Source organism: Mesoplodon bidens, assembly GCF_964165515.1.
Source record: "Mesoplodon bidens genome assembly, chromosome: 2".
Taxonomy (NCBI): Eukaryota; Metazoa; Chordata; class Mammalia; order Artiodactyla; family Ziphiidae; genus Mesoplodon; species Mesoplodon bidens.
In genome coordinates, this window is record NC_138177.1 from 141,326,732 (window position 1) to 141,352,451 (window position 25,720).

Consider the following 25,720-nt stretch of genomic DNA (forward strand, 5'->3'; position numbering starts at 1 on the left):
GGGCGGAGCTGAGAGGACAGCAAAGGCGGAAGCAGCGGCCCGCGGGACTGGGAAGGGGCTGGTCCCGGAAGGAGGAGGAAACCTGAAAAGAAAACAGCAACAAGTTGAGGTGCTGTGACAGAGGCAAACAAAATGGCGGCGCCGACGGGGAGCCTCTGGGTCAGGGCCCAGCTCTCGCCGCTGCTGCTGCTGCTGACTATGGCCCTGACCGGAGGCTCGGGGACCGCTTCGGCTGAAGCTTTTGACTCGGTCTTGGGTGATACGGCGTCTTGTCACCGGGCCTGTCAGTTGACCTACCCCTTGCACACCTACCCCAAGGTAGGGCCCGTCCAAACCGGGCTACAACCCTTCCGTGGCCTCCCATCTCTCCGCTCTCCCGTACCTCTTTCGGCTCTGGAAGCCTGACTGTTGAATCCACCCTTCAACCGCTGTCTCCCATCTGTGTGGCTCCTGTTTTCTTCCCCTAATCTTACCCGCACCGCGCTTCTGCTGTAATTACCGAAAGTTTGTGCCGCACCTACCCTGTAATAGGCTGGGGACACAAAAATAAGCAAGACACGACCCCTTTCCTCTGGGGCCTTGCGGGGCAGCAGGGGAGACGAACACTTGGAGGGGGAGGAGTATCCAGATGATTAATGCGGGGTCCTCACCTTCCAGGGACGGCGGGGGGAGGGGGGCAGTTGCAGATACGCCAGCCCACAAAATGTTAACTCTTAACCCCTGTTCCCTGAGCGCCTCTCTGGTCTGGGAGCCTGCAGTCTGCCCCTGGAGTCAAACAAGTAGACAGTTCCACCATAGTATGAAATACATCAAGGAGTTGGGAGACGCTCAGGAAGGGCTTTCCGCCTGTGTTGAGTAACTGTACAAGGCGCTCACACTGGGACTGAAATGGCTTAGAGAAAAAGCAGTTAGGTTGCTGCATTCAGAGAACTTAACCATTCAGTGCAGCAGAAGACAGAGGGAATAAGTGGAGTGGGAAAGAAATGAGACTGCCCTTCGTAGGGGGATCACAACTTATGGACAGAGTGACCCTTCCTCCCCTCCTTGTCCGCCCTCAGGTGCTGCCTTTCCTTTAATTCCATTCCACTAATCGAGTTGTTTTGCAGCTTCTAAAGAACTGTTGACTCAACATCCTAAATTGCGTGGTGACTCCCCCACCCTTCCAAATATATAATTTGGGTATATCATCCTCCCTCCCCCGCCTTTCTTTATGAGAGCTTTTTCTGGTCTTTTTGCCCTTGCTTTTCCTTCATCTTCCCTATGCTGTATGCCTAACTGTGTGTGTGGCTAGCCCTCTTTGCTCTCTCAAACTACAAAGTGACAGATTTAGGATGTTGCTTATTGGCAAGTGCTTTCAGGCTTTTGAAATTCTGAAGTTCTAAATGCTATCACTGCCTGTATGTTTGTTTACTGCTGGATTTTACATTGCTTGAAGATTATCAGTTTTCGAGAAAAAGTGTGGGAGAGGGGATTATCAGATTTTCAGTCAGAGACAAATATAGCAGTCAAGAGAGAGAAGTGAGGAATTCTGACTTCCAGACTTTCAAATCCATGTGTACTGCTCCTGGATACATTATTTTTTTTCTCTTCTTATAGACCTCTCATAAGTAAGAGGATTGTATGAGGAAACTAATATTGATTTGTCCTGGAATTGGGCAGAGGCTTATTTTGTATTTTTCTAGTGTTTGGATGTGTTGGTTGTTTTGGTTTGGTTTTTTCTGAGATTTTCCTAGCAAATTTGTAGTTATTTGAATACATATGCTGAGAGAATAAACAATTCAAAAGAATAAACATTTCTGAAACCTCTAGGTATTTTTATAATATCCACTACTTTCTAACAATTGATGTGATATCTAAGTGTTTTTTACTTATTCAGTAAAGCTGTTCTTCCCAGGAACTCTAAATCATCTGGCTCCCTGTGTGTCCTGGCCTTAAAATTTATAACTGTCTGCGCTCTGTTAGCCAGTATGATGGGAGATTTACCTCCATTATCCCCAATTCTCACTCTGCAAAGTTGGGTTTTACAATTGAGGGAATCGAGGCTCTGAAAGGTTCAGTGACTTGCCCAAGGTCACATAGCCAAGAAGTAGTGGAGTAATAGGAATTCAGTCCTAAAACTGGCTGTATTATGCTGCCTTCTATTAATAAAGTTGTATTATTACAAATATTTAATTTACTTATTTCACTGATGTCTGTCAGTCCTCCTTCAAATTATTGTGCTTTACAGTTCAGGAAAAAGCAGTGTGTATTATAAGAAATTAGATGAATTTACAAGGTCCTCTAGCCTCTCTTGGTCTGGTATTTGTGACTGGCAGATAGAACTCTCTTCTTTTCCTTTTCTTTTTTTTTTTTTTTTTCTTTTTTCTGTACGCGGGCCTCTCACTGTTGTGGCCTCTCCCATCGCGGAGCACAGGCTCTGGACGCGCAGGCCCAGCGGCCATGGCTCACGGGGCCCAGCCGCTCCGCGGCATGTGGGATCTTCCCGGACCGGGGAACGAACCCGTGTCCCCTGCATCGGCAGGCGGACTCTCAACCACTGCGCCACCAGGGAAGCCCTAGAACTCTCATTTTAATGACTCTTTTTCAGAATTAATTATTTGTTGCAAGAAAGTAGGATACTTTACTTGTTTGTAAGTAGATACTTAAAGTTATTATATTTTACCCTTTGACTTTCTTCAGAAGTATAATTGCTTAACTTGTTTGGGTCTAAATGCAGGCGACATAAGTCATGTTAATAACAAAGATAATTATAGAGTTAGCCTGGTCATTTTTTAACAGAGTGTGGGCTCTGGAACTATACAAACCTGGGTTCCATTCCCAGCTTCACTTTTTTTTTAAATAAATTGATTGATTGATTTTTGGCTGAGTTGGGTCTTGTTTGCTGCACATGGGCCTTCTCCAGTTGCGGCTAGCAGGGGCCACACTTCCTTGTGGTGCGCGGGCTTCTCATTGCGGTGGCTTCTCTTGTTGCGGAGCACGGGGTCTAGGCGTGCAGGCTTCCATAGTTGTGGGGCGTGGCCTTAGTTGCTCCGTGGCATGTGGGATCTTCCCGGACCAGGGCTCGAACCCGTGTCCCCTGTATTAGCAGGTGGACTCCCAACCACTGCGCCACTAGGGAAGACCCCCAGCTTCACTTTTACTATCTGTGCATCCTTGCTGATTACTTAACTTATCATGACTTCATTTTGTCAGCTATAAAAAAAACAAAACAAAACAAAAAAAAACACCTCACACCTTGCAGAGCAAGTGTGAGGATTAAAGATAGTATACATGGCACTCTTAGCACAGTGCCTAACACATGGCAATAGATAGTTATTTCCATTGCCCAATGTCATAAAACCAATTTGGTACATACAGTATATTAGTAATACTGAATAAGAGGGAAAATAGTTAGCCTGACTTAGCTCAGGATAAGTATATGCATGTAAAATCTATAGATAGTAGGGTTCCTTCTTTAAGGAGGATTCATTAAGTTTCCTTCTAATTATTTAGCTAGTATTCAGTTTGGTGGGGAGCACCATTTCCTTGTGCTCTAAATTAGGGAAGGTCTATTTTATATAAGCTTGCCAGTCACTTTGGATACATAAGGCATGAAATATTATCTAGAACATGAAACACTTGGAATAAGATTATGATTTTTAATAGCTACCAATTGAGTGCTTGCTCTGTGCCAGGTATCCTATGATACATTAAGTGTTAGCACCATGCCTGGCACATTATGGGTGCTCATGAAATATATTATTAATGTTATGTCTACTTATTAGTTAGTATAACATAATATTAATGATGTTGTAGATATAAGATAATATATAAATAAAATAATAAAGTATAAAATAAAATCCTCATCATATATCAAGATTGGCATATGAGTATTGTCACTGTTTTACAACTAAGGAGTTGAGGCTGAGAGAGATTAAGTCCCTTGCCCAAGGTTGTACAGAATAAGTGGTGAGGCTGAGCTTCTAACCAGGGCTAATTCCTGAACCTAGGCTCTTTCACCATGCTACAATCTCTTCTGAAAATGGTACTGGAGGGCTTATTGGATTGGTTTAACAAATGAAAACATATCTGAAAATGAAATGGTATGCAGTATAGCTCATACTAATGAGCTCGTGCTTCCCCTATGCAATATAAGGAAATATGTGGTGCTCCAAAGATGTAAGAGAATTCTTCCACTGTTTTACAAAGCCTGCAAAAGCTACTCAGGTATGAAATTTATTTTAATTGCTAACTCTTTCAATTTCACCGTAACAATAAATGCAGCTAGAACTGAAGTCCAAAAATGCACTACCTTCAAAGTTGTGTAATAAAGCTTGTTTAATATTAGACTGCAGCCATTTCCTCTTAATGGATTGTTGCTGCTACATAAACTTTACTAATCCTGCTGGAAAGAAATGCATACCTTTGTATTCCGTTGGTTGCTAACTGGTATATGCACATGCTGTTTCCTTCCTTATTAGGTGCCTGCCAGTTTGTACACAGTGAACTACACAGTAAGTTGAGGGGGCTCCCCCACATGTACTGGTTTGTTTCAAATACTATACATTTAACCAAGGAAAAGCCTGTTGAAGACGTTGTCATTAGTCTTATTAAGCAGTTCACATTTTCCAGCGATGAAGAGTCTTTCCTATCTTGAGCTCTCACACATATACAATGATGCTTATAACTGTTGTTTTCTATTTTTAAAACCAATTATTATGATTAACACTACTACCATTTATTGAGCACCTTCAGTGTCCTGGGCACTACACTAGGGGTTGGGAGATAATTTATAGCTTTTATTTCCTTTTTGAGATTTAGATAGGTAAAGTAACTTGTACACACTGACCTAAAAGGTTTTATTCCAAGTCTGACTGATTCCAGTGGCCTTTCCCATATGTCACATGTTGGCCTTGTTTGTGTTCTCAGTTCAGGTAAACCAAGTTTTAAAAAATCCTTTCATTTAAGCATTTTTTTAGATGTATACCTCACTTTGTGGGGGCCTTTATGGCACTATTTGCCATGTGAAGCTAGTCGTGATACTTTTCCTGATAAGCCTGATGATTCGTATAAATATTTATGTGGCAGAAGTACACCATTGGTCCCTAAAGTACTTGTTTACTCATTTATACCTCTATTAAAGTTCTGATTATGTCACTGTTATTTTTATTTTCAACTTTTCCCCCAAAAATATGACTGTGGAATATGGGAAAAGGGTGATGTTTTTACCCACTAGGTTTGCTTCTTGGATATCACTTTTATTATTTATTTATTTGTTAGTTTATTTATTTATTTTGGATGTCACTGTTAAAGAACTAAAACTTCTTTGTATGGCAAAGGTCTTGGTATTACCTGGCTCCTATCATTTTTCTCTCTTTCAGTCATAAATCTTTCGTTGAACAATTATAATAAACCCTATTAACTTTGCTTTCTTTTTGACCTTTTTTCCCCCTGAAGGAAAAGTGCTAGTTTTTGGTAATCCTCCCTGTTCTTGAACTCCCTAGGAAGAGGAGTTGTACGCGTGTCAGAGGGGTTGCAGGCTGTTTTCAATTTGTCAATTTGTGGATGATGGAATTGATTTAAATCGGACCAAATTGGAATGTGAATCTGGTAAGATGCTATGCTAATGACATCAGCAGTATATAACATTGGTGTTTTCTTTGAGTTGTCTTATGCTTTTTATGTGTTTTCCTCAGAAAATGACAGGCATACTGTTTAAGCTATTCATCCAGCACACTTTAATTATTATGAAGTTAAACTTTTAGTAGCTACTGCTAGAAATTTCATGGGCTTTAAATTTCGTCTATTTATTGAGACAATGTTTATTTTATGCTGTGGATAGGACACCTTTGTTTAAGTAAGCATTTGGTTTAGACAAATGCAATACTAATTACGCTTCTTGTAATTCATCACTACCTTTTCAATGGATGGTATAATTTTCCTAAGCCTTTCATTCATAGGCTAGTTGACTTAGCTCCAAGTTTTTTACTGAATCAGGCCTTTGACTCAGTATTTAATAGTGTATTCTTTGTGGGTCATGCCAATAAAAGAAGTAACCAGAGTTTTGTTGTCTCTTAAACCACTATTCTTACCTTTTGCCAAAAGTGATGTGTTTAATAAAATAAACCTGTAATCAGGACAAAATTGACATTTCGATTTTTTTTTTTTTTTTTTTTTTTCTTTTTGCGGTATGCGGGCCTCTCACTGTTGTGGCCTCTCCCGTTGCGGAGCACAGGCTCCGGATGCGCAGGCCCAGCGGCCATGGCTCACGGGCCCAGCCGCTCCTCGGCATATGGGATCCTCCCAGACCGGGGCACGAACCCGTATCCCCTGCATCGGCAGGCGGACTCTCAACCACTGCGCCACCAGGGAGGCCCGACATTTCGATTTTTAAAGAACTATAATGGAATTTTCTCCATTCATTACCTTACACTGATTATTCAGTGTAGCAGGAGGTACCTTTCTCCCTATCACTATGCCAGTACTCACATTTAGCCTCTGTGATATCATAAACTTTTTTTATGGCTCAGTCTCCTAAATGGCCATCTTTATATGTGCATAATGCGGTTCAGTTTATTATCTAGCACCTTTGGGAAGTATATTACAAATGCATGACTGGGTGGAAAGAAAAATAAAATTGTTACAGTGGTAAAGTGTTATATCACAGGAAAGAAATGGCTCTAGTGAACTAAACGAAGAGAGTAAATATGGTAGAGACTCATTCCAACTTTAGAATCCTGCTGTAGAACATTTTCTAAGTTCAGTTTTCTCAGAATTTAGGATGTTAGACTGATTGCTTTGTTTTATTTTTCCTTGCCATGTGAATACCCTTGCTTCTCAACTAAGTGATTCAGCTCCTAACAGTAATATCATATATTTGTGTAAATTACTAAAGTATATTATTTTGTTCAACCCCATGAAATAGGTGGTGGTAGTTCAGTTTTAGACATATAGAAATCAATAGAGAGGTTAAACAACTCCACCTAGGTCACATACACAGCCAACAAGTGGTGAAGCCAGAATTTCAGGATGCCAGTTCAGTGTTTTTTCCACTATGCAAACGTTAGCTATGAAGATCACCTCATATGAATGTCATCATGTAGCCAGAGCCTGAGTATGTAATTAATAGATTTATACCTGGAAGATCTGACTTGTGGAAGGCAGAAGATATGGGGTTTTATTAAAAGAATACATTTGCTACTATTACCAAATGTGGAAATTCATATTGATGAAATACTTTTTAAGTATAATAAATTTCTTTATAAAATTTCTTTATAAGATGCCAATGTTCTCTCCCTTTTCTTTCTCTCATTCTCTTTTTTTTTCTTGTAATTTGACTTTTTCTCTTCCAGCATGTACAGAAGCATATTCCCAATCTGATGAGCAATATGCTTGTCACCTTGGTTGCCAGAATCAGCTGCCATTCGCTGAATTGAGACAAGAACAAGTACGAAACAATTCTGCCTTTCAGAAATGCCTGCTTAGATCGCACTTTGTAGTGAAACGTATATTGCCCACATGATCCTATTTTAGTGTTATATTTTATAATTAGTCTTCAGCAAACAAATTATATGTTTGCAAATAGAAAAGTCAATTGATTTAATTACTTTTGTATAATACTTTACTGTTAAGAGGTATGTTCACACCTATAATCTCATTTTGGTTTTTTTCTTGGTCCAGTGACAATATTATCCCCATTTTGCATATGAAAAAACTGAGGCTCAGAAAAATTGAGAGTTCCTTTTTTTCATCCCATCAGCTATTGCCTTAACTCAAATCATCATTATTTCTCATCTGTATTACTAAATTAACTTCCGATCTATTTTCCCACTTCAGCCCCCTCTAGTCCATCCTTTAGTCTGTGTCCAGATATTTATTTTCTGTGTCCAGATATTTATTTTCTAAATGGAAATCTCGTCATGTCATTCTCCTATCTTATATACTTCAGTAGCTCCCCATTACATACAGGTTTAAGTCCAAACCACTTATCACAGCCTGGCTCCTGATTACCTCTTCTATATCATCTCTTATAATTCCCCACCCCTCATACTCTATCCAAACATACTGGGAAAAGTTTTTTAATTTTATTAACTCTGGCATAGAAAGTACAGCCACATGGTACAAAACTCAAAAGGTTAAAAAAAAAAAAGTATACAGTTGACCCATAGTACTACTGCACTACATGATCTGCAGTTGGTTGAATTCTCAGATGCAGAATCGCGGATATGGGGAGCCAACAATAATTTGTGTATATACACAGATTTCGGCACCCCTAACCCCTGCATTGTTCAAGGATCAGCTGTATAGTGAAAAGTCTCCTACTCCTGTATCTCTCAGCCACTCCATTTTGCTCCATTAATGTAGCCAGGGTTACCAATGCAGAGGTAATTTATATATATACAAGAATACATGTATTCTTTTTTTTCTAAAATATAAGAAATATAGAATGTCTACTCACTTTTTTTCACTGCATACATGTTTCATTGTATGGATGTATCATTTAAGCGGTCCCTTATTTGTGGACATGTAGGTTGTTTCTAATTTTTTAAATTTATGAATGATGCATGTTTTTCACATTTATATCTATAGAATAAAATCACAGGAGTAGAATTGCTGAGTTAAGAGGTATATGCATTTTTAATTTTGAGAAATAAAGCAAAATTGCCCTCTATGGAATTTGTATCAGATTTTAAAATTGACATATAATTCATTCTATAAAATTCACCCTTCTAAAATATTCGGTGCAGTAGTTTTTAGTATATTCACAAACTGTGCAATCATCATTACTACCTAATTCCAGAACATTTTCATCATCAAAAAAAGAAATCTCATACCCATTAGCAGTCACTGTCCTTTCCTCCTCCTCCCAGTCCTTGGCAATGTACAACTTTCATTACAGTTTTAATTTGTGTTTCTCTTATGAGTAACTTTAAACATAATTTCTAATTTTTAAGACCCATTTTTGTTTCCTTTTCTCTTAATTATGTACGTACCGAACAGTCCTAAATGTTTATAATATGACATTATTTCTTGCCTCTGTCCCTTCTACTCCCCATCTGCTCAGTGAATCCTCTTGACTCAGGGCAGGTGTCATGTCCTTTGCGAAGCCTTCTTAACCACCTCTGACCCCAGTTTGGGTTATGTGCCTTTCCCCATACACATGTTTCACTCTGTGTTTCACCTCTGTCCTATACAGATTAAACACAGATATACAGTGATAAATAAACACACATGGTTTAAAAATCTTAAAATTTATAATCTTAACGAATGCTTGTTTAGTGAACTAATCAATGAATGATTTCACAGCTATTAAGTGGGAAAATTGGATCATGAATACAGATCTTCTGATTCTAAAAACTCTTTCTAAATACCCCATACTGCCTCTCTTTTGGAATATAGCAGAACCAAAGCTATCCCTAGAGTTCAGCAAGTTGTATCCCACACTTGTGCTCTAGAGGGTCCCACTGCTGCTAAATAAGTCAAGAAGTTAGAATTGGAGGGGAGGTGATACCAATTAATGTAAAAATCTCATCAGTAGCTTACTGTATATAGTCAGCCCATAAATACTTCCCTCACTCTGCCGTGTTAACAGATGCCTCACATTTTATGCATATATTCTTTTTTTTTCCATTATAGCATGGTTTATTTTACATGAAAGCATTAAATATGAGAATAGTATGATTTGTCCCTTCCCCTTCTACCTCTTGAGGACTTGCTAATCCTTATTTAATCAAATCTTAAGATTCTCCACATTTTTGGACCTAATTCAAAAGCCTGTTATTTTGATAGAGGTGACAGGTAGCTTATAAGTGTGTTTGGTCGCAAGTTAAAGGATCCTGGGATTTTAAGCTTCTCATAGTTAATTTGCATAGGTAATGAAGAGTTTACTCTAATGTTGATGACTGTGGTAGAATCACTTAATGGTTTATACTCTCTCCCAATAAGGATTTGATTATGTTGCTCTCTTGAATATACGTATATAAAAAATAATATATTTCTCATGATTTAATTTTTTTTTTCAAGCTCATGTCCCTGATGCCAAAAATGCATCTACTCTTCCCTCTAACTCTGGTAAGGTCATTCTGGAGTGATATGATGGACTCTGCACAGAGCTTCATAACCTCTTCGTGGACTTTTTATCTTCAAGCTGATGATGGAAAAATAGTTATATTTCAGGTGATGACTGTGCTTCATAGATTCATTTAAATATCGACAGTAGTAATGTATATGTCTTAAATGAATGTCTTAGTATAGAGCCATGTACTTAGTCCCTTACAAATATTTATCATCAAATAATAATTACTTACTAACCTACATTAAAACATTGGGCATCAGGACCCAATGTGACTTACCCTTCCCTCTGCCCATTGGAAACCTATTTAAAGCCTGTTGTTCCTTATCTTACAAGAACTCTGAATCTGCTAAATTTTAGAGTGGTTAAATTGATAAAAATGAAACCTCTAGATATGAGACATAAGAAAAATTAATGTAGTTTGAATATAAATAATGGTGTGTATTTATATCATATATGGATATTAGAGAAAAGCAATAGAACATAATTTTCAGTTGTTAATAGTGCTTTTTCTCATAACTCTTATAAGAGAGCTTGTTGAAGAAGCATATTGCCTTCTAGAGAGGTAACTTTTCTCCTACCTCATTATTTACCATGTGATATGATAATAATAGCTGCTGTCTTTGAAGGTTCATGTGTACTAGGCATTTACATATATTATCTCAAATCTTCAAACAACTTCATGAGGTTGTATTATCACTATTTTATTGATGAGGAACCTGTGAGTCTAACTTATTTAAGGTCACGCTGCCAGTAAGTAACAGAATTAGGCTTCAAACCTGGGTTACTTTAGCTCCAAGGCTCATATACCACCCTACCATGCTGTCTTCCTTTTAATTTGGTTGTTAAATTCCTCAAACTTACCAGCCAACAAATTACGTTGTGATACTTTTCTCTCGGGTGATAATTAAAGTAAACCTTTTAATTATTATTGACAATTGGGTGGCTTATTATAAGGCTAGTCTGTGATTTTTAAGATCGTCCTGAGTCTTGGGTACCCTGTACTTAATTTGGTAATATGTAAAACACAGAAGGAGTTTTCTCTCTTTAAGTTCATGAATAAGTTCTGTGTCTGAAAGCTACTTAAGTTAAAGCTTAAGTTGACTCTCAGAGTGGAGTCCTCCTTCATTCCTGATTAGATGTGAGATTAGCTCTGTTCCTCTCTTTATGTCAACTTAAGTGTGACTATGATGGAGAAAACGCCACTCCAGAGAATCAGTGCTACATAGAAGATGTAAAGTATGGAGCACTGAGCTATAATTTATGAATTACTCATACTTAGGGAAGAATGGAATGTTTCAGATGAGAAAGAATAGAGATAATATGTGTTTAACCAGAAATTTTGGCAGTCCGCTAAATTATTCCTGATCAACCAGAATTAGAACTCAGTTTTGCTTAGTATGATACTTAATGTACTATGTTGTAGTTTGTCCCTCTTTTTTTTAATTTTTTCTTTTTTTTTTTATGTTGTCAGGAAATTAAACTGACTAAATTCTTGATGATGCTAGAAGTCTGTTTCTTTGCAAGGCACCGGATCTAATGTTTAGCATGTGCAATTAAAATATATTGTGGTTAACATGTTTTATTTTTTATACCATACTTCTGTTACTTTTTCTCAATTTGAATCTTTGTAGAGATGATATGTTATAGAACTTCCTACTGAGAAAACTTAAGAAGAAGTACAAATGACTTAATTGCTTTCATTATCATTTTAGTCTAAGCCAGAGATCCAGTATGCACCACAGTTGGAGCAGGAGCCTACAAATTTGAAAGAACCATCACTAAGCAAAATGTCCTGTAAGTTTTATTTTAAGTAGCTTGGGATTAAAAACATTAACAGTCAAATCTGATGGTGTTAGAATTGGTTGTATGATTGTTTTTACACTAATGGAAGGTGAATAAATAATTTTTAAAACTGTGGTTCTCAAACTTTAATATGCATTAAGATCTGTAGAGTTTGTTAAAGCAATTTCTGAGCCCCACCTCCAAAGTTTCCAATTTATTAAATCTGGGATAGGACATGAGAATTTGCGTTTCTCACAAATTCCCGTATTCTGTTGCGGCTGGTCTGGGGACCACACGTTAGAATCACTATTCTAAAAACATTTAGTTTGCTTTGAAGGATGTTTTGAGTATGAACTAATGAGAGATTCTGGTATCTCCCAACAAACTAGCCAAATAGTAAAACTACCCTGAAAATATGTTTTTATTCTATTTTTATTTCTATGCTAGAAGTGAATTTAAACTTATAGGAATAGAAAACATCAGGCTAAACCTGCTTACCTTTTCAAATGTGCTAGCTCATACCTTATTTTAGATACTGATTTTATTAACTTTTTAATTATTTTGGTGGGTGGATAATGACAGTACATAACACAAGGCCATCTTTAACTTTAGACTTGAACAAACCAAATTCTATTATTACATTCAGAAATATAATTAAACAGAAAGCATCAATGTCAATAAAAATTTGAAAGTAAAATAGGAAATTCATAATGTTGTATAATATCCAGTTAGTTTTTAATGTGCCAGAGGAACTTGCATTCATTATAAAATATGTCAGATTACATTTACAAAAGCAGCTGGATATCTGTACAGTGTATATATCTAAAACCAGTCATTTGAGACTAGTTTTTGGAATATAGGATATCATAAACTTGTGCCTTATTATTTCAGCAGATCTTCAAATGAGAAGTTCACAAGCACATAGGAACTATCTTGAAGATGGAGAACGTGATGGTTTTTTAAGATGTCTCTCTCTGTATGTATTCATCTTCACTTATGCATATAGGAGATAAAATCTGGCTTGTATCAGAGAGATGCACTCCTTTTTATTATTTTAAAGTTATATTAGCTGCTCAAAAGTAGAAAACTTTTTTTTACCTTTTACCTTTTCCCTACCAAATCCAAAGTTGTACTTTTGGATATTTTAGTTTGTTTAAAAGGTAATTCTCATACTACTTTAATCAAACCCAAGCGGGTAGTTTTTTTCACAGCACAAAAACATCCTTGTTCTTATTGGGAGTCTTTGATTTATGTTACGATATGTGCTTCTTCAGACATCTCAGTTAAGCTTTAATTTAATATTTATTGAAAAAAATTCACATATGAGTAGCCCCACACAGTTCAAATCCATGTTGTTCAAGGGTCAATGGTATTTACATAGCATTTACATTTTATTAGATATTATAAGCAATCTAGAGATGATTTAAAGTATACAGGAAGATATGCATAGGTTATATGCAAGTACTACACCACTTTATATAAGGGAATTGAACACCCTCAGATTTTGGTATGGGAGGGGCAGCAATCCTGAGACCAGTGCCCTGGGGATACCAAGGGATGACTGTGTGTCTGAATGGTTTGGGGGTTGGATTTTTGTTTTTATCTATATGGCCACACAGGAGGCTAGGGGAGGTAGATAAGGGCTACAGATAGAGGAGGGCTTTGTGTTCTATACTGAGTGTCATCTCCATGCCAAGGATTCTATTTTTTTTTTAAATTTAATTATTTATTTGCCTGTGTCGGGTCTTAGTTACGGCGTGGGCTTCTCTCTAGTTGTGGCGCACGGGCTCTAGAGCATGCAGGCTAAGTTGCCCCTCAGCATGTGGGATCTTAGTTCCCTGACCAGGGATTGACTCCGTGTCCCCTGCATTGGAACGCGGATTCTTAACCACTTGACCACCAGGGAAGTACCCATGCCAAGGATTCTTAAGGGTGGCAAGGGGAAGTGGGCAGGCGAGGGTAATTGTTACCTTGTGCCCTCCTGGGAAGGAATATCAGGCCTTCTGAGGGTGAGGAGGGTTTTATCAAAGTATGCATGCTTCTCCTCTTCCAAGGAGTTCTGATATGAGCCTTCTCCCTGCAACCACCCCTCACCCCTCGCCAAAAAAAAAAAAGAGAGAGAGAAAGAGACAGTGGGCCATAGCACTTGGTGATAATTATCTACTCTGTGTCAGATACCAGACCAGGCACTTGAGTAGAGAGGCGAACAAGTGTGTATATACTCTAGTGGACTGTTCTGTCTCAAGTGTAACACTTAAGTAGTCCACACTACATGCTTCCTGTAATTTCTTAGAGTAGAAATAGTTTCCTGAGAGATTTTATCAGATATCAGTAGGGTTATATTAGAACCTAAAAATTAATAGTTTTTACTGAATAAACTCTTTAAAGACTGGGTAAGAAAATGAGAATTTAAATTTTCCCTTCCTTTCATTGCTAAACTTGCTTTTGACCTTGTACAGAAAAAAAGGCAATTTTTCTCTCTCTCAGTATTTTGGATTTTTCTTGCAGTTTGATAAGTTTTATGAAACCTAAATAATTATCTAATCTTAAGTTACAGTTTATTCTTTTTTTTTTTTTGGCCACGACACACGGCTTGCCAGATCTTAGTTCCCCAACTAGGGATTGAACCTGGGGACCCGGCAGTGAGAGCACTGAGTCCTAACCGCTGGACTGCCAGGGAATTCCCTACAGTTTATCCTTAATACTGCATTACCTAGCATCTTATTGATGCCTTACTGCCTTTCAACATTTTGTCATGTTTTATGTTATTCTTTTAAATCTAACATTTTAAAAATAGCTTCACTTGTTCTTTAAATCTTAATCAATAGTTTAGCAAACAATAGGGCACTTATAGAAAAAACTCCAGTTGCTGATTCTTTTTTTTTTTTTTTTTTTTTTAAAGAGATGGGATTTGTGTGTGTGTGTGTGTGGTATGCGGGGCTCTCACTGTTATGGCCTCTCCCATTGCGGAGCACAGGCTCCAGACGCGCAGGCTTAGTGGCCATGGCTCACTGGACCAGCCTCTCCGCAGCATGTGGGATCTTCCCGGACCGGGGCACGAACCTGTGTCCCCTGCATCGGCAGGTGGACTCTCAACCACTGTGCCACCAGGGAAGCCCCTAGTTGCTGATTCTTGTAACCGGCCTTCTACCCTAAGATATCTTAATCATAAGAAAAATATAACTATCTCTTTTTAAGATATGTGCTAATGGATACAGAATGCTTCATAGTAGATATGCTCTTGTAAGTTGAAATTCAAGTAAATTGTGCTAAGTTAAATATTTGAAATGTAGTAGAGAAGCTAACTTCTGGAAGCCTGTTGTGAATCCATTTATAAAACAAATGATCATTTCATAATTTACCTATTCTGTACCTTAATTCTTTGGAATATTGGGTTTTCTTAAAGCAAGTATTATCTTAATACCTTGCAAAATAATATATGACATTTGTGTAGCACTGTACAGTTTATAGGACACTTTGATTTGCCTTATCTCATTTAGTAATTAAAAAATACCCTTAACAGTAACTTGCTTTAATTTCATATATTTAGCAGAAAGCCAGTATGTCTGATTTTTTAATGTATAAAAGTAACATAGCCATGTTATAGAAACTTGAGTAATGGAGGAAAGGACATCATATCACCCGAATATAATAGCTATTATAATATTTTCTTCTCTAAGTATGTTTTTTAAAATAGTTTTAAAGGTAGTACACATAAAGTTTTAGTTACATTATTAAGTACACAAGATTGATTGCCTGTAATTGTTAAGAGCCTCCTATTTTTTATATTATGTAACATAAGTAATTGTTGATTCCTTTTTTTTTTTCCCCAGTAACTCCGGGTGGATTTTAACCATGACTCTTGTCCTCTCCGTGATGGTATTGCTCTGGATTTGTTGTGCAACCGTTGCTACGGCTGTGGAGCAGTATGTTCCCTCTGAGGTAAATTTAATTCTAACTCTTAGGCCTTTTGAAGACTGAGCCATATGATTTACTTTTTTTAATGCCTTATTGGTTTAGCTACAAACGCAAAGCCTTTCTACTAATAGAATGAGAGAAGATTTGATGGTTTTAATCACACACCGAGATTGGCACATATGAGAATTACAGGTTCTCAGCATAAGAATCACTTTCCAATTTTCTGTGGTGCTAACTACCATAATGACCAGTGTATGCAGGCTGGTTTGAGTACAGTGTCTCTCTTCTCCCTAGATCTTTGAGACTGAAAAACACCCATTGACATCAGTTTCTAAGGTGATATATAAGAAAGAAGACTTGTAGAACTACTTAAAATTTTAAATTTAACATTGCCACAACTATTAAGAAATAATTGCTGCTTTAGAAGCAGCAAGGTTAGAGCTTTTGATTTTGAGTAATGTGTTCTGATATACCCTGAGAGAGATGGATAACTGTCTTGACTTTCTTGGTAATTAAAATTTAACTGGCTCAAGAAACATACTGTTAAGGTAAAGCATTTTTGTTTTAGAAAAAATGTCTAATTTCAATATGGTACTGGCACAAAAACAGAAATATAGAACAGTGGAACAGGATAGAAATCCCAGAGATAAAACCATGCACATATGGTCACCTTATTTTTGATAAAGGAGGCAAGAATATACAATGGAGAAAAGACAGCCTCTTCAATAAGTGGTACTGGGAAAACTGGACAGCTACATGTAAAAGAATGAAATTAGAACACTCCCTAACACCATACACAAAAATAAGCTCAAAATGGATTAAAGACCTAAATGTAAGGCCAGACACTAGAAACTCTTAGAGGAAAACATAGAACACTCTATGACATAAATCACAGCAAGATCCTTTTTGACCCAGCTCCTAGAGAAATGGAAATAAAAATAAACAAATGGAACTTAATGAAACTTAAAAGCTTTTGCACAGCAAAGGAAACCATAAACAAGACGAAAAGACAACCCTCAGAATGGGAGAAAATATTTGCAAATGAAGCAACTGACAAAGGATTAATCTCCAAAATTTACAAGCAGCTCATGCAGCTCAATATCAAAAACACAAACAACCCAATCCAAACATGGGCAGAAGACCTAAATAGACATTTCTCCAAAGAAAATATCCAGATTTCCAACAAACACATGAAAGAATGCTCAACATCACTAATCATTAGAGAAATGCAGATCAAAACTACAGTGAGGTATCACCTCACACCAGTCACAATGGTCATCATCCAAAAATCTACAAACAATAAATGCTGGAGAGAGTGTGGAGAAAAGGGAACCCTCTTGCACTGTTGGTGGGAATGTACATTGATACAGCCACTATGGAGAACAGTATGGAGGTTCCTTAAAAAACTAAAAATAGAACTACCATATGACCCAGCAATCCCACTACTAGGCATATACCCTGAGAAAACCATAATTCAAAGAGTCATGTACCACAGTGTTCATTGCAGCTCTATTTACAATAGCCAGGATATGGAAGCAATCTAAGTGTCCATCGACAGATGAATGGATAAAGAAGATGTGGCACATATATACAATGGAATATTACTCAGCCATAAAAAGAAACAAAATTGAGTGATTTGTAGTGAGGTGGATGGACCTAGAGACTGTCATACAGAGTGAAGTAAGTCAGAAAGAGAAAAACAAATACCGTATGTTAACACATATATGTGGAATCTAAAAAAAAAATGGTTATGAAGAACCTATGGGCAGGACAGGAATAAAGACGCAGACATAGAGAATGGACTTGAGGACACAGGGAGGGGGAAGTGTAAGCTGGGACGAAGTGAGAGAGTGGCATAGACTTATATACACTACCAAATGTAAAATAGATAGCTAGTGGGAAGCAGCTGCATGGCACAGGGAGATCAGCTCAGTGCTTTGTGACCACCTAGAGGGGTGGGATAGGGAGGGTGGGAGGGAGACACAAGAGGGAGGCGATATGGGGATATGTGTATGTGTATAGCTGATTCACTTTGTTATAAAGCAGAAACTAACACACCATTGTAAAGCAGTTATACTCCAAAAAAGATGTTTAAATAAATAAGTAAATAGAAGTAAATAAAAACAATGACTTTTGAGCTCTTAAAAAAAAGTCTAATTTGATCATTCAACTTAGCTTTCAAGGAAGGAAAATTATTTATATAACTAAACATAAGATAATAAATTCTATTGACATCAGATCCAACTGAAATAAACTTTAGTTCTCATATGCCTCCAGAATGCAAAAGAAAAAGAGAGAAAAGAAGAAAGGAGGGAAATTTGAAGAATGGTATGGATTGGCAGAGACAGGAGGGTGGACAATATTCTTGTCTTGTACAGACAAGAATAAGCTACTATCAGGGAAGGACTGTAAGCAGCTGACTTGATTAAAAGAAGTTAAATTAGGAAATTAAACCAAATGAATAAAGTTAGACAGGATTGGGAAGAACGTTGAATTGTGGAAGTGTTAGACAATGGGTAAATTTCTGTAGCACTCATCTGTTTATGATATGATCTGAGCATCCTCTTGCTAATTACCTATTTATGTTCTTGTTTAGTTCTGATATCCATATTTTAATCATTTTATTGTTCCTGATAAAGTTGAAATTACACATCTTACATAGGATTGCCTTTGCCTATTACTTGCTTTTGAACTGCCCCATGCACTCTAAATCCTCATGGCAACAAAGCTACAAACGCAGAGTAGTAAATCTTTATTGACACTGTGGTACTTTATTCCTTCCATTAGCACAATTCCTTCTCTTTACTTCTAGGATGCCCCTTGTAAAAGAAAGATACACGTAGAGATTGGTGTGATTATTTCCTGGAAAGCTTGAATTACTGGCCTCAGGTGGAATTTACCTTGATAAAATCACCACTACCTGGCTTCTGGTTCCCAGGACTACTGACTAATGTTGAGCACTTTCTCCTGGACACCGTTCTAAGCATTTTATATGAATTAGCTCATTTAGTCCTTTCAGTAACTCTGTGAGATGGCTGCTATTATTATCCTCTTTTCCAGATATGAAAACTGAAAGAATGTATTATTGCCCCAGTGTCACATAACTAGTAAGTGGTAGAACCAGAATTTAAACCCAGGTCGTCTGACTCCAAAGCCAGTACCCTTAAGTTTTTTTAGTTAACCTGGAGTCATCACTAGGGAAGTTGATTATGTTACTTGTATCAGGAGCTCATCTTCTGTGTAACCTCTTTTGACACTAGGAAGTTGAACACCACTGGGACCACATGTTTCATGTTTTTGAGCCAGGATGCTCAAACTCCCTTACTGAAACAGTTCTTAGATGGACATTTCATAGTTTTTCCTCTCTTATCTCCTTACTTGACTTATGGAATTGACCTCCTCTTCTGGTGTTGTTTAGACATAACAGTGCTTCACATCGTGGTTTTGGTTACATCTTACAGACCTGGGGATCTGTCCCTCCCTTTCAGATTACTCTTGGTCTTTTTCTTCCTTTTAGATGTTGTCTCTGCTGTGATATATTTTGTCTTGATTGTATAGCTTTAATTCTGTGAGAAGTTCTTTCCCCTTATTTCCAAGTTGTTTGTAGAACGCCTCGTTGTTCCCACATATGCCCAGGCCCCTGGATCATAAAGCCTAAAGCATCAGAACCACACGTGGAGTCCTGTTGGCAGCTATTACATTCCCTCCTGATATCTGCATATAGGTGTCACTTTCTTTGCCCTCTCTAGAACTCTTCTTCCTGTCCTTAACAATCAAAAGTAAGGTGACACCCTCAAAGAGCCTATGCTTTCCTAAGATACATTTTCTAGAAAAATATATCAAAAACACTCATTTGAATTCACTGCTTTTAGGCTTTACTTTGTGTCTGAAACCACAGTTTAGCTAAGTAATAATGTTTTTTCAACTGTATTTTTTTTTTGCTGTACGCGGGCCTCTCACTGTTGTGGCCTCTCCCACTGCAGAGCACAGGCTCTGGATGCGCAGGCTCAGTGGCCATGGCTCACGGGCCCAGCCGCTCTGCGGCATGTGGGATCTTCCCGGACCGGGGCACGAACCTGTGTCCCCAACCTGTGTCCCCTGCATCGGCAGGCGGACTCTCAACCACTGCGCCACTAGGGAAGCCCTCAACTGTATTTTTAATTATAAAAATTCTGTATACTTGGTATAGAATTTATAAAGTTATATATAAAGAAGCAGGAAAAAAAATCACTCATCCAGAACTATTTCATATTGCCATTTTAGTGGATTTCTTTTCACAATTAAAAACTGTATAGGACTTCCCTGGTGGCGCAGTGGTTAAGAATCCGCCTGCCGATGCAGGGAAAGTGGGTTCAAGCCCTGGTCCGGGAAGATCCCACAAGCCGTGGATGAACTAAGCCCGTGTGCCACAACTGCTGAGCCTGCGCTCTAGAGCCCGCGAGCCACAACTACTGAGCCCGTGAGCCACAACTACTGAGCCTGCGTGCCTAGAGCCCACGCTCTACAACGAGAAGCCACCACAGTGAGAAACCCATGCACCACAATGAAGAGTAGCCCCCGCTTGCTGCAACCAGAGAAAGTCGTGCACAGCAAGAAAGACCCAACACAGCCAAAAATAAATAAATAAATTAGATATATTAAAAAAAAAAAAACTGTATAAACTGGGACTTCCCTGGCCATCCAGTGGTTAAGAGTCCATGCTTCCATTGCAGGGGGTGTGGGGTCAGTCCCTCGTAGAGGATCTAAGATCCTTCATGCCTCACAGCGCAGCCAAAACAAAAAGGAGAAAAACCAAGCTGTATAAACTATTTCAATATTAATGTTTTGTTTCTTATTGTAAAATATAGCAGTGTAAATACTCCTTCCCTGGTATTTTCTCCTTTATTTATTGTAAAAGTAGCTGACAGTTTAGCATTAGGAAAGTTATTCAGATTTTCTTAATCAAAAGCCACCTATTTTAAACTTTACTTTCATAAAAGCTTTTCATTGATTTTATTATTGGAACATAAGTTACTTCTGACCCCTCTCCATAGTAACATGAGACTCCATGTTAAGTAATATAAGCAATGAGCAATGTTATTTATATTTTGTTATATAATTTATATATATAATCCTATGTGTTTATAGGAAATCATAAACCTGCTGAGAGAATGTTTCTCTTCAGTATGGACCTGGTATCTTGAGCTCAAACATGAAATATAAAAAACTTCCTTTTCAGTCACTACAAATAAAGCTTAAAATGGTGCTAATAAGGGCCAGGAATGTGGTCTTGGAAACTTATGAGCAGCTTTATTTTTTTTATTTAGGAAAGTTCTGAAATAATTTATCCTTAGCCTGTTTTGTATATAGTAGGTATTCATCATATACCATTTGATAGTAATGCCAGAAAGAGTTGGCATTTGTTGATCTTAAAGCAGTATCATTTTGAGTGACTTACAAGGATTTTGATCCTTTTTTTCTCCACTGTTTTTCCCTGTTCTTTCACATTTATGATGTCGTTTTTTTGAAACTTCATGAAATAATGCTTTTCTCTTGTTGAGCTGTCTATTTAAGATAATAAAGAGTTGTCATTCATAGTGGCCCTTGTCAGGCAGGTCAAACCTGACTTATAAAAACGGGGTTCAGCAATATTGGATATTCCTTTCTAGAGACCAGGCAGCCTCAGAAAATTGCCAAAGCAACAAATAATAATATAACTGCCGCCTCAGTGTTATCTCATTATCTGTTTGCATCCTTTTTTCTTATTTGTCAAGACCATAATCATCTGTTTTGAAATGGTTAGTTAAGAAAGGTTTTAGAAGACTTCAAATAACATTCATGTTAGTAAATCACAGACATTTATGGATAACATATGATGTGCTAGGCCCTGTTCAAGAGATTAGAGGTACAATGAAGAATAACATGAAGGTGGAACAAAGTTAAATGTTAAAGGCTGCAACGACTCAAGAAGTAGTGTGGGGGCTTCCCTCATGGCGCAGCGGTTAAGAATCTGCCTGCCAGTGCAGGGGACACAGGTTCGATCCCTGGTCAGGGAAGATCCCACATGCTGTGGAGCAGCTAAGCCCGAGCGCCACAACTACTGAGCCTGCGCTCTAAAGCCCACGAGCCACAGCTACTGAAGCCCGCGTGCCTAGAGCCTGTGCTCCGCAACAAGAGAAGCCACGACAACGAGAAGCCCGTGCACCGAAACGAAGAGTGGCCCCTGCTCGCCGCAACTAGTTAAAGCCCACGTGCAGCAACGAAGACCCGACGCAGCCAAAAATAAATTAATTAATTTAATTAATTTTTTTAAAAAGTAAGGTGAAACATGTCTTAAACTATAATAAAAATTATTTGTCTAAAAAAAAAAAAAGACCAAGAATCTTTCTGTTGAGAAGCTTTAAGTCTCAAGAGAGGCAATCAGAAAACGATGTAAATGCCATAGCTTTTTAATCTAAATTCTGTTAAGAAAATGAGTTTTAGAAAAGATTTATGTACATCTAAGATTGCATAACTGGTTAGTGGCAAAGGCAGGCCTAAAGCCCAAATACATACTAATTGAGTTTATTTTTAACTTTTAGAAGTAATACGTGTGACATAAAATTGACTTCCTCTTCCTCACTTCTCAGATAAACCAGTTAATAGTTTCTAAAAATTTTTCCAAGCAGTTGCCATTTTAAAATTTTATCTTTTTTTTTTTAATCAATTTTAGACATTATCTGATGTCCTCCTACTAAAGGATGAGTTTAGTTCCCTTATACTGTCTCTCACTTCCATCTCTTCAGTTGATGGGTTTTGGGTTTTTTTTTTAATATATATAAATATATTTATTTATATTTTGGCTGCGTTGGGTCTTCATTGCTATGCGTGGACTTTCTCTAATTGAGGTGAGCGGGGGCTACTCTTCATTGCGGTGCACGGGCTTCTCATTGGGGTGGCTTCTCTTGTTGCAGAGCACAGGCTGTAGGTGCACGGGCTTCAGTAGTTGTGGCACGTGGGCTCAGTAGTTGTAGCTCGCGAGCTCTAGAGCACAGGCTCAGTAGTTGTGGTGCACGGGCTTAGTTGCTCTGCGGCATGTGGGATCTTCCTGGACCATGGCTTGAACCTGTGTCCCCTGCATTGGCAGGCAGATTCTTAACCACTGAACCACCAGGGAAGCCCCCAGTTGCTGGTTTTTATAATGTATATTATTATTTTGTATACTTTTAGTGAGTGCTTTACAAATTTCTGTTGACTCCTCATTACTCCTTTCCTTCTCCCTTTTCATACTGTCTCAATTTTCATTAATTATTATGATCCTTGACAATAAAATATACTCATTCTTCTGTATATATACTTTCATAGGTTGATCTGAAAAATTAAAATCCACTAGGCAGCATTTACAGTATTATGATTATATAAATATTCAAAGTAGAACACTGGTTCTATTAGAACACTGGCAAATATAAACCTGAATTACTTAAAAGTGTTTCCAGGAGAATCTTCCATATATCTCTGCTTAATGGAACCCATTTTTGTTTTGTTCTGGCTTTCTTCCCATTTTCTAAGTCATCTCAGTTGCTACTGTTTCTTGTATGTTATTTTCTTTCTTGATTTCCTCTTTAGTTTTGCTGGACCTCCCTAAGTAATTTTTTTCATAAAGGATACCTGAGCAATAAACTTCCCAAGGTAACACTTTTGAAAACACCTCTATTGTACCCTTGTATTTGATTAGTAATTTGAGAATACAGAGTAGCCACAGAATCACTAAACATACTGGTTAGAGGTTATCCATATGCTCCCATCCATTTCCCTGCACGAATTTTACTCTTTCTCCCTGATCTTCTAGATAGCTTCTTCCATATAGATGTTTGAAATCATTTAAACAGTTCCTGGTCGCTGTTTCAAGGTTTTTAAATGTTAAATAGAGTTGTGAAAGTTTTTCTTTCATTGTGCCCCAGAGCAAATTATCATTATCACATGTTAATTTGGGTTTTAAGGAGGTCTTAGTGTATCAGATCCATGTCCAATCCATCAACCACTGAATTTGTCTTGAAAATATTCTCTTACTGGAAAAGTGTCAGGTACTGGGCCACCTCCTTGGTGCAGGATAGTTATTGCCTTGAAACAGTAGACAGCAGACCACGTCTGAAATGTGTTCAAGTAAGCAGCCGTCATGACAATCACTTTTAGAACATTTTTATCACCCCAAAAAGGAAACTCATACTAGTAGTTACTCCCCATTTCCTCCCAAGCATCTTCACCAGCCATAGACGACCAATATGTGTGATCTCTTGTGACTGGCCTCTTTCACTTAGCATAATGTTTTCAATGTTCATCCATGTTGTAGCATGTGTTGGTATTGTAGATACTTAAACTTTTGAAGGTGCTCTTTATTCAGCATCTTCTAAAAGCACCTTTCCAACATCAGGTACTTCTGTGTCAGTCTGTCTTTTTAATATAGTCAGTTGCCCTGTCAATAATGTCAGCACTTCAGTTTTTAACTTACAGAATCAGAGATTTATTGCCATATGCATTAACAACAAAATCTATCCCATTTGTTAGTAAAAACTTTTCATTTTCTATTTTTTCCTTTAGGAGATAGACCTATATCTAAATAGACCTACTCTCAAAAGATATTAGACATTTCCATTATATTTCAGTGAGTTTTATGACATTTGCACTGACTCTGTGTTATGCTTTCATTCTTTCGTTTTAGTATCTATCTTCTTGGATATGTTAGTAATAATTTGAGCTTTTATATGTTTATGAAGACCTTTCTATCAATGTTAAAGTATTTCATGTACATTCTTTGTTCTACTCACAGCCTTTTAAAATAGTACATACTGTTTTCCATATATGTTAATTTACAACATTTAGTAGCAGAGAAACTTACCCCAAATCATTTGACCACTTGGTTGGAGAGCTAAGATCTTAAAGGAATTGATCACTTAAGGCATCAAACATCCAGAATCCATGCTCTTGTATGACCACACTTACTCCATTTAAACCTAAGCAATTTTTCTTGATGCTCAGTTGTTAACTTCTAAGTATTTTAAGTCAGTACATGTGGAAAAGTTTTCTTTGGCCATCCACTGGGAACTGAATCACATATCTGTAACACTTTGAGTAAAAGCATTCTTGAGGACGTTTATAGAAATTTTTTTTTTTTTTTTACCAAATACCCACAGATTAAATTGCTATTTGAAGACTTACTTGGAGAGGTTCCTAATTATCCAAATTGCTAATGTTCATTGATTGTTTTTTGCAGAAGCTGAGTATCTATGGTGACTTGGAATTCATGAATGAACAAAAGCTAAACAGATATCCAGCTTCTTCTCTTGTGGTTGTTAGATATAAAGGTGAAGATCATGAAGAAGCAGGACCTCTACCTGCAAAAGTGAATCTTGCTCATTCAGAAATTTAAGCTTTTTTTTTTAAGAAAAGTGTATAGACATCTAAATTTGCATTCCTCATAGTGCTTTTTAAAATGGTTTCATTGGCTATAGGACTTAAAAATCACTATTAAATGCAAATAAAGTTACCCAAATCTGTGACGACTGTATTTGCTGTAATTTTACCTGTAATTTTTTTTCTAGTAATTTAAGAGATGGATATTTGGGATTGTATTTTTATTTTACTAATACCTGTGCTATTTTAATTATTATTTGCATTGTTTTTGTTTGTTTCCTTTCTTAGCCAAATTCTGTGAGCTGATCATTGTTTTTCCCCACCTCCTACCATGTCAATCACCTTAGTTAATAAGTTGAATACTCAGTAGGATATGACACTCCTGCTCAGCAATGGCCCACAACCTGTAATTTGAAATTTAGTAGAAAATGCCCTTTAATACACTACATTTTCAGTTGTATTGAACTGAAATCATTAAAATTTTATTTGAATAATTATGTGCTGAAATTTGAGTTAATATACTAATTTTCCAGCTCTTCCCTTTCACCCCTACCCAACCCAGAAAATAATTAGGAAACGTTCTATGTCTGTTTTATT

The 25,720-nt window shown here is 37.5% G+C and overlaps 2 protein-coding genes across 6 annotated transcripts in view; one reads left to right on the forward strand and one right to left on the reverse strand.

Annotated features, from left to right (window-relative positions):
* The window catches only part of TCEANC2 (transcription elongation factor A N-terminal and central domain containing 2), a 41,676-nt gene extending 37,238 nt beyond the window's left edge, over positions 1-4,438 (reverse strand). Inside the window, exon 1 of the mRNA XM_081223044.1 lies at positions 383-4,438. The gene's annotated coding sequence lies outside the window, so the exon portion shown is untranslated. The remainder of the gene's footprint in view (positions 1-382) is intronic.
* TMEM59 (transmembrane protein 59) lies at positions 1-25,617 on the forward strand. Of its 5 annotated transcripts, none has more exons than XM_081223018.1 (9): positions 1-318; positions 4,461-4,493; positions 5,484-5,589; positions 7,332-7,426; positions 10,003-10,155; positions 11,767-11,848; positions 12,728-12,812; positions 15,670-15,778; positions 18,032-18,113. In XM_081223018.1, exons 1-9 carry the CDS (start codon positions 133-135, stop codon positions 18,074-18,076), a joined length of 894 nt encoding a protein of 297 aa, XP_081079144.1. In that variant the 5' UTR covers positions 1-132; the 3' UTR covers positions 18,077-18,113. The 5 variants fall into 5 exon arrangements, with proteins under 5 accessions (XP_081079144.1, XP_081079140.1, XP_081079141.1 ...); XM_081223014.1 differs by lacking the exon at positions 18,032-18,113 and adding an exon at positions 24,984-25,617 and having other exon boundaries at positions 3-318; XM_081223015.1 differs by lacking the exon at positions 18,032-18,113 and adding an exon at positions 24,984-25,617 and having other exon boundaries at positions 5-318; positions 12,731-12,812.
* The last annotated feature ends 103 nt before the right edge of the window (positions 25,618-25,720 follow it).